Source organism: Pholcus phalangioides, unplaced genomic scaffold (assembly GCF_987345545.1).
Source record: "Pholcus phalangioides strain wild (caught in Gottingen) unplaced genomic scaffold, Ppha-v1.0 ptg000172l_1, whole genome shotgun sequence".
In the NCBI taxonomy this organism is placed as follows: Eukaryota; Metazoa; Arthropoda; class Arachnida; order Araneae; family Pholcidae; genus Pholcus; species Pholcus phalangioides.
In genome coordinates, this window is record NW_028301637.1 from 6,633,282 (window position 1) to 6,643,584 (window position 10,303).

The 10,303-nt window shown below is 33.6% G+C and overlaps 1 protein-coding gene across 1 annotated transcript in view; it reads right to left on the reverse strand.

Annotated features, from left to right (window-relative positions):
* LOC149063633 (V-type proton ATPase 116 kDa subunit a 1-like) overlaps positions 1 to 10,236 on the reverse strand; it is a 92,994-nt gene extending 82,758 nt beyond the window's left edge. Inside the window, exon 1 of the mRNA XM_089255778.1 lies at positions 9,983 to 10,236. Within this exon, the coding sequence (XP_089111904.1) occupies positions 9,983 to 10,099 (117 nt within the window). The 5' untranslated portion in view covers positions 10,100 to 10,236. The remainder of the gene's footprint in view (positions 1 to 9,982) is intronic.
* Between the last annotated feature and the right edge of the window lie 67 nt (positions 10,237 to 10,303).

Genomic DNA, 10,303 nt, shown 5'->3' on the forward strand with positions numbered 1-10,303 from the left:
AATCTGTTGTCCTTAGAAAAATGACAAAAAATGAGTAAGAAACAAAATTGATAAAAAAAACTATTGAGAATATCTGCTTCTCCAAAATGAAAATAAGCAACCAAAATAGATGAAATATGTTGTGAGTGTCAAGCATAAATATCAAATTAATGTGAAATAGGCAAAATGTCTCATCGGATTTGCTTATCTCTAAACATTGTTAAACTTAAATCAAATTTTTTCACCATGAATTTAGAACAAACTTCATTGCTGACTGTATCCCATTCACTAGCAGATAAAGAAATGTCCCTAAGAAATTTTTGGATTTTTTTGGTTGGCATTTATTTTTGATAATTTTAACTACTTTTTGTCTACTATTTACTACTAATTTTAACTACTTTTTTTATTTACTGATAATGACCCTTATATAATATAAGGGACAATTATCTTGATTAGACATGAATTGAAGAATGGAAACTGTAAATCAAGTACCAATTTTTTTTTTTCTTTGCATTAAAACTCAGTAACTACCAGATTGTCAACCTGGGAAAGGATACAAGTTTCCAATCCACTCTAAGTAGTTGAAAAACACCTTAATAGATGTCACTTAATACATTGGTCTGACATGCATCGCCTTAATACATTACGCCTGAAACTTGTTTTTCACTCTCCTGTAAAATTTTCGATTTGGTACTTACTGCGTTTACTCTTTCTGGTAATTAACCCATTTGAATCTTCCCTCTAAATTCACTACCTGGCTCCAGTCACTATGAATTGATAAGGAAACGTGTTTTGTTTTCACATATTAGTCTTAATAAAGGTACTACTCTGTGCTCGATAAAGAACGTCAATCACGAATTTGTAGATCATTCCGATTCAGCACTTAAATGAATAAAGCAACTTTCAGACTTATGCACTTCCACAGAACCAATTTACTTGGTGGACCAATTGAAAATTTAATTAATTGCTCGGCTAGGATTTTCATGTTGTAATCATGAATTACAATGTGTGGTACCTACCTCTGCATTTTTACCATAACACTGCACACAAGTTAGTTAGTGCTTGCAACCTTTCCACCATGAGGCCAAGAAAAAAATTCCAGAAAGAACCATGGCTTCTACGAGAAGAGATATACTGACAGGGATTAAGTCCCTAGACTGACTAGACTCAGGTTTAACAGTATCATTAAGAAAAATCAAATATGCTGTAGGTGTACAAGAAGGGTATATAGATATATTTAAAAAAATCCTGGTCTTAGGATCCACAAAAGTTCCCATCCTGTTCCAGGATATGAAGGTGCCGTGGAAAACACTATTCTCATTGATATATCAGACTCAATTAAAAATTAGCCTATATTTAAAAGGATGTCAAGAAGCAGGTTAATTACACACGCAACAGCTCCATTTTTTCCTATGTAACTGTTTTTTGGTGATTTCTTCCTACTGCTCATAGGTTTGCTATTTCCTTCCTGCAAGTGATGGGTTTGTCAATGGTCTTTTGTTACAGAGGGGATTTTGAATAATTATCATCATCATCTGAAGGCGATACCATTTTTCTTCATCTTGACTGATGTAAGGATAGTCTAACATAAGTTGTAGTTTCTTGTTTTTTTTTTTTTGTTTAGCTATGTTATTATACAGTCTTTGTTTGGGGGAAAAATGTGATAAGTTTAAGCATAATTGGAGTTCATGCTCCATATTAAAGGGGGAGTCATTCAGTCATTTGTTATTCATTTAAACAAGAAAACATTTAAAATCATTTTGTTTAACATTTTTTCATTTCATTTGGAATTAATGTTTTTAACAGATTTGTTTACTCCAGGGTTTGACAAATTTCAGGCACCAGGTCCCCATGGCAACTAGAAAATCAGTATTGGCGTTAAATTTTTTTTTAAACTCTAGATAACTAAACATTCGCTTCATAGACTACTAGTGTCATAGACTATTGATTTAAGTTTAGTTATCTAGGGTTAATTGGTAAATTGATGCCAAAGGATGACACAAAAATTTTTGATTTCATGATAGCGTGTCTTCCAATAAGAAAAAAGGTGATCGAGTCTTGGTAAAGTTGAAGAAACATTATTTAAGACCATTTTTTTTGCAAAAAATAATCCTGCTTGGCTCCTAAGAAATTTGGCTGTGGTCTAAATTTTCTTCTCGGATTTGTCTAGCCGTTAACTTAATATTCCTTGGCTTAAGGTCTGCAGAATATGCAGGGGTAAAAGTGTTATTCTGTGGAATAAATAAAATCCGGAATCTCACCAGATGATAGTTTAATTATGAAAACTATTTTAATTCACCATTTTTTTATTGTCAACCAAAATGATTCCGCATGAACATTCTGTACATTGTTGTCTTTGTCTTTTTTTCACTGACATTCACAATCCTACCAGAGAAAAACTCTCTGCGACATCATAACCTAGAATTATCCCTTACCAATCAATACTGGTGTCTCCTTGTCAAAGCAGTTAATTGATTCATGGTCCATTTTGTCCATCCGATTGATAATTTTAAACACTTTAATCATGTACCCCGACATCTGGGCAGTTCTAATGTAAACATTTAATGTTTACATTGGAATTACTAATGCCAGTGCTTTGCTAATCATTAGAGGCTGGAAGTTCAGGCAAAATGCCATAAATGCCTTTTTTGCCTTATTTTAACATATTTTTAAATTTATTAGTGAATTTCAGAGGCCATAATCTGTAAGAGTTGGATATTTTGAGCACAAAAGAACTGCTCTTTCTAAAATTTTCTAACTCCCTTAGTACTAATTATTATCAGAAAGGTCCCCACTTCCATCCCCATTTAAACGTGAATAAGTAATCAGAGATTGGAGTTGCCATGCATAAACTTTGCTTTGACCGGATGGTGTTAGACGTGAATGATTTTGTTCCAGATGAACGCAGCCCATGTTAGAAAAGCAGAAGAAAATTAGAAATTTTTGCTTCTCCACATGCTTTACATAACATGTCTCGCTCAGGCATTGGACTGCATTGTATGCATATAGCTGATGATGACTGTCCCAAGAGGTCATCAGTTGATGTCATGGCTCATACAAGTGGGGTAGGAGCAGAGTTCTGAGGCCCATGTTCTGATTTTGTTTTTTCAACCAGAAATTCACTGCAAAAAACAAGAGCTATTTATTTTACATACATATTTAGTACTCGATTAAATTGACCAGAGTCGCTCTCGGGGTGTGATACAGATGCGACCACACAGGGCCTCCATGCTTCAAGGAGTTTCGCATATGTGGCAAAATATGAAAAATAACTTCTACGCTACAATAGAACAAGGTAGCTATGTTTAAACTATAGAAATAATAATGATCATTCCAAATAATACAAAATAAACGACAATTCTCAGCATCTGGTAAGATGGCCCTGGAAATAACTTAATCCTAAGGCTTCCTCACACGGGGAAACTAAAGTCTGGCAACTGATAAGAGTAACCGTTTCCAGAAGACCAGCCCATATATTGCTATAGAAGTCCTCACACAAATTGGAGACGAAATATCGAATGCGACTGGCATGCTAGTCGTTGCCAATTTTTGTTGCGGAAACAAATATGAAGAAATGCTAGAGGCATTTCTTCATATTTTCGTCATTCGAATTTGGACCATGAGTGACCCCGCGTTGAATTCAAAATTTGTTTCAGAAATTGAAAAGCATCCAGAGTTATATAATTTTCAGTTGAAAAGCTATGCGAAAAAAGAGGTCACCGAAAAAACATGGGATGAAATTGTGAAAGAATTTCAGCTCACAGGGTAAACACACAATTACTTTATTTAAAAATTGATATTTTGAAATTATAATAAAATGTCAAACACAGTGTTGTCTTAACACATGGACCCACCCTGGCGCGGCCCCGAGGGTTCAAAAGAAGATAGGGCATCATGAAAATTATATCTTGTAAAAAATTTCAGCAGTAACCAAGTGAATTTGCCAAGTAGGGCCTCAGAAAAAAAAAACCACATGGCCCGGGGGCTCACGATACTCTTAAGACTGCTCTGCATAAGCACCTCTAGGAGTTTTCAAAATATGGTCTACTTTCGGAACGTGCTCCTAAACAAGTACATGTTCTATAGGGATGTTCCCTGATTTTCCCCCTTGCTTGGAATGTCTGTAATTTAGGTCACGTACACACATGTGCATGGAAGTATTCGGAGAAAATCATTCCCAGAAACATAAACAACAGTTATTTTTTGCCTCTTGGAACAGCAGCTTTCCGCCATTCCATGAAACTACTGAAAATCTTACTAGACAATACTTTAAAACTAATAAACAATAAACTAATATAGTAATAAATTCAACATATATGCACTGAGAGGCATATTTATTGAGGAAAAACAGACATTTTATTGTGAATTTTTTTTCATTGAAATCACAAAGCAAATGGAAATTATACTAAAAAATTATATAATTTTACCATTTTATTGTCATTTTAAAATGATATCAATTTGAATAAAGAAATTGTGTATTTACCTGTGAGCTGAAATTCTGTAGCAATTTCACTTTTATAATATATATAAACTATTTTACTTATTTCTTTGTAACAATTTTTATTTACTTTTGATAAAATTCGATTTTTCCTATCAAGGTTAACAGAAGATAAGGAGAACTGTAGACAGCGCTATTTCTACTCAGTTTCCCAGGCTTTGAATATATTTTTTAGTAGCGCCGTGTGAGGGAGAATGGGCAACTCGACTCGTTCAAGTCAACTCAATTCTCAAGTTGAGGCAACTTTAGTTCGATTTTAGTTTACCCATGTGAGGAGAGCCTTAGGGTCTGCTAACATTTTACTTTGGGCTTGAAATCTGCTTAACTTAATAATAATAATAATCATGCAGTTATTATAAAACCATAATTAAAGCAAGAGGGATCAAATGCATTCAATTTTTCAGTTAGTTTTTGGACCCTTAATAACTATTAAGAAGACGCCAACGAATAAGGCAAATACACAAAAAGTTTTTTACTTTTTTTTCTGTGGTTTTGATGGTTTTTCATGATTTTTTTCAAAATAGCACATAGAAAAGTTTATTTTTTGCATATATTTTAGGTACTTAAAATCAAAACTTTTTTGTCAAACAATGGGTTGGTAATTTATAATGTAACATCTTAGTTTGAAAAGTTCTTAAATTTTTCTGCCTGTGAACTACAAAAATGCTTCCAGTAATAGAGTGGACACCATGGCAACAGAGTGTGACACATCATTGTAACAAAATGCACAGAAATGTTTAACTGAGAGAAAAATATTTCAAGTATTCTAAATAGGCCACGAAAATACACTTTTATTTTCTTAAAAATTGTATAAAAATGTAATAGGTGACCAATAAACTCCTCTTATAGCCTTTGAAAAATGTCCATCCATGACCAAATTCTAAAAACATGCACCCCATCCATTGTAGTTTGAATTTTGGTCTGGTAAAATTATTAAAATCTGGTCAAAGTGGACACTGGATTTGCTCAGCTGTATACTATATCATCAGGATGATTTTTCTTTTATTTCAAAGCTTTTTGTTGAAATTGAACAGTAATTTGATGTTGGGTATGCCTCACATTTATGCCTCTCACATAGTGATCTAGAGTGGAATTGGGAGAGGGGATTGCGCCTGGAAACAAAAATATAGGAAGATAATAGTTCTGTCCCATAAAATACAGAATGTATTGTCATATAATGACCTCTTAACTCATACTAAAATGCCCTTTATGACACATCTCCCTGGATCTGTACCTGGCAGTGATTTTAACGACTTGTACTACTTTACTTTTGTATTGTACTGAAAAAAATAACACAATGGAGAATGTGGAAAAGCGTTTAAATTGAATAGATAACTTATTAAATTCAATTTAAACCCTCAAAACTTTTTAACTAAGAAAAATTTACTTTAAATCAGTTTCCATTCTGTTGTATTGCTTGAGTTGTTCGAAGACGTAACAGGGTGGGCATGTATAACAGAGTGGACGAATTAGCCTAACATATTTTTTCATTATAAATTTCGATGATTGATGAAAACTTTTTTCTATTTTGAAGCATATCTCTATATACTATCACTTGATGCTGATATAGATGAAAAAACTTAATTATTTACAGGGTTGTTTGGTTTAAACCACGTTGGTTTTAACCAAGTGGTTTTTTTAAAATAATCAAATAAAAGTTGCCAAATATAATTTTTCATTATTAGCAAAAATGTTTCATTTTTACCACATTTTATGTCCTTGGGGTACATTCTGATGGAATATCTTCAAATGACATAAGATTTTATAAGTGGTTTTTTTCAAAAAGTCTCATGAAAGTGGCCAGAATATATATATATTTTTCATATGAAGTATCTTAGTTATTTAAAGTTATATATATATAAAAGCAAAAATTTCTCATTCTTACAACATTTTCTAACCTTTGGCTACATTCTGATGCTCTATCTTTAGCAAATTCATGAATACCGATTGCATTCCACATCTAAATGTAGTGGTGTATTACCTCACAGGGTTTCTTTTTCCCTTCACAGAGAAGCAGCTACACTATCATGCTAGGGGCAGGTTGTCCTATAATCCAATAAAGACACCAGCTGTCCTTTACTAGTGTACTAGTTGTTACATTACCTCACATACATTTTCATTTTCTTTCCCATAAGAAGTAGCATATCTCCTACTGTATATCTCCCAGTCTTAATATTCAATAGTTGTTTTTTTTTTATACTTTCACACACACTGTTAAGCCCAGTTAATCAAGGTTCTACTGTATAGTAGTAACAGATTTATATAAAATAATCAGCTATATACAGGGTGATTATAATTTAAGTTTTGATTCCAAAACTGTACAATAAGTACTGATCGGAATGACTTGAAAATTTGCATGGATACTCCTTAAGCAATGGACGTTTCTTTCGCAAAAGAAAAAAGTGCAAAATGTACAAGTAGATGATGCTGTACTTGGCCAGCAGTATAATCTATTTTGTGCAACCACATCATTTCGGCACTTCCACAGCATCAGTGTGTGGATAGAACTTCTATCAAGATGCACATTGCAATACCAGCAAAGCAGCTGCTGAAGACCCATTTTGACAGGATGCACCTTAACCCTTGAAACTTCTGGCTGGGGGTACCTCAAAATGTTATAAACAGTGGTCAGATTGCAAACTTTGGTGAATTGCAATCTCCAGCACATTCCCTATATGTTAGAAGTTCCTCAGGAATATTAACGGGGGAGGGGGGGGGCGTGTTTGGTTTAATAAAGCTGAATTGCAAGCATATCCACATTATGACCATGGCATACTCCGATTCTGTTGTTGAACAAGAATTTTTGTACTTTTGACCTCATAGCCAGAACACGCAGTAGACAAAATATTTAACATTTCTTAAGCAAGTTGTAGTTATTTGTTCAATTACTTCGTTTTTTGTGATGTTTCCATGAATTATGAAATCGTGAAATGCTATAATTATGGTATCATTCTGCCATGACTGGCTATCGTTTCCATTCTGCGAGCAAATTTCCCACATGTTGGATGATGTCATTAATTTTACATTTTTAAGTATCTTTTCCCCTTTATCAAATAAAATTGAATTTTTTCAGGAATATTCATATCAATTTTCAAGTCATTCTGACAATCGTTCTTTTTTTACAGTGTTTTGAAATCAGAACCTTAGTTATAATCACCCTGTATATCGTAAATCATTGCTAATTAATCTGCATTATTTATGCTTCATTAAATACATTATATTCACCTAATTTTTTACTTATAATTACTTTTTGCAAAATAGCTTCCTAATTAAGTATACTGAAAGTAACTGGAGAAAAACCTTTATATATTATATGATTAATAATAACATTAAAAGAATTTTCAAACACACAGTAATCCATTGAGTTAAGCAAAAAATAATTAAATGGCAAAAGTTGATTTTTGTTAAAATGTAATAAATATTTATTGATTAATTAGCATAGGAATAGTGTTAATTACATTAATAAACATTTTATTTTAGTTAATTATTGGAAGTTTGAATGATTTTTCAGAAATTTCATTGTTTTTAATGTTAATACTATTTCAAACAAAAAACCTGGTTTAAACCAAAAAAAAACCTGGTTTTTTGGTTTTTTTTACCAACCTTGATTATTTATGATAATGACGTGACAGAGTGGACATCTGACAGAGAAAAATCTGGTACTAAAGACATAACGTGAATATTAAGTTGTTTAGTCAAATCCAAAATTGTTGATTAAGCATTAAAAGTAAACCCTTCAATGAGCTCAAAAATGTTATCAGATTTAATCTGGAATAAAAATATACTTCTCAAATGACCGCAACAGAGTGAACATTTAAAAATGGGAAAAATTTCGAGACACGAACAAAAAAATAGTTTTTAATAAGAAAAAAAAAGTTTTTTTTCTAAATTTTATTGTCAGTTTTATTTACCCAGGGCACATATAAAAAATGTGATTCGAAGTTTTTTGAAAAAAAATTCCAGAGAGAGATTTGCACGTCTCTTTGTTTAACACTTTTTTCAAGCTGGGACAGCCCGATTTTGAGGTTTTCCTAAAAACAATGATTTTTAAGCAAAAATTAGATACCATCTGAAACATTAAGGAATGCCATATGACAGAGAATTAAATGAAGTACTAGAAAAAGATTAAAATTATTACCAGTGCGCTCTGAAATTTTGTAAAAAAAATTTCAAAATCTTTGAAACGGTTTGTACACTTTTTTTGGGAATGACCCATATACTTGCCACTCACTCTGCTAGAGCAAGTTGAGGGATGGGCTACTTTTCTCACTACTTGCCAGTGTTTGTGTTATCTCCTGTGCCAGGGCTGCAAACTAGATACGTTGTCATCCTGGCAAGTCAACATTTTGACACCCCTTGATGTAGAAGAAACAATTATGAATGAGATGTGTGCTCTTCTAGTGAGCAATTTTACTAGTCCCTGTGTAATTGAAACTCACTGGGCTTGTTGAAACTTGTTTGCTTGACAGCTACTTTACTCAACGTAGAATAGCTATATAGCTATTTGGGCAAGTTTACTATATAGTACCTGCCTATGTAATTGAGGGGGTTTTGTAAAGGATTTTGAAATACATCACTATGGAATAAAGCTTGAGTTTTTTGCAAGCTATCATTAGTTATTAAACTTTATTTAAACACAATCCGAAAGAATGAAACTAAAAAGGATCATTTAATATAAGAGTCAATATACAAAAATATTTCAGAGAATTTTTGTTTCATGTGATATCGAGGTGAACACAGTAACACCTCGATATAACATTGATCTTTTTTAACGTCACCCCACCCAGGTGTGAATACAGAACGTGTTCGCAGAGGCAAATGTTGCAAGTTCTTTGAATCATCTAGTCTTTTAATTTTTAGCGATGAATGGAACAAAGGCAGGCATTTTTAGCTGTGAATGGAGCAAAGGCAGGCATCTTCAGCTGTGAATAAAGCCTAGGTAGATAACTTCAGCTGCCAATGGAGTGGGGGGCAAGCATCTTCAGCTGTGAATAAAGCCTAGGTAGATAACTTCAGCTGCCAATGGAGTGGGGGGCAAGCATCTTCAGCTGCAAATGAACCCAAAGCAGATATCTTCAGCTGTAAATAGAGTGGAGGCACGTAGGCATCTTCAGCTGCCAATGGAGTGCGGGGCAAGCATCTTCAGCTGCGAATGAACCCAAATCAGATATCTTCAGCTGTGAATGAAGCTGGTGCAGACATCTTCAGCTGTGAATGAAGCAGAGGCAGGGAAATCTAGAGTGATATGTCGGAGAAGCAACTTATAGAGCAGGTACATGGGATTATCTCGTCTTTAAGAGACAGACAAATTTAACCCATATAATCCAGCTCTTAGGAGGGATGACCCCACCTATAACATCAAGGTCCCTACCAGCATAGTAAGCGAATTCAGTTTATTCGTTTATTAAGTCAACCCGCTTATTACGTTACTATTATTTTGTGTCCAAGGGGTGACGTTATATCGAGATCTGACTTTATTAATAGCAATCATTTTTCATTACTTACGTCTCTGAACTGCACAAGCCCAACTTCTCCCAACTGGGATACACAAGAATAAGCAGCTTCATTTTGTATAAACAACTGGCACAGAGACATTTCCTCGCTCCTAAATAACGAGCCCATCTTTAATTTAAATAAATATTCTTCTCTAGTTAAAGTTTAATATCTATTATCATAGATGGCTCATTAACAACAACCATGAGCGGTCAATCATATGATGCTGCTCTCTGAAGGGCGTTGGAGATCCTAAAAGAAACAAACAACTACCACGTGATCAGTCTGGAGGTAGCTGTAGTTTAATTCTTCCCTCATAATTTAAAACATAAA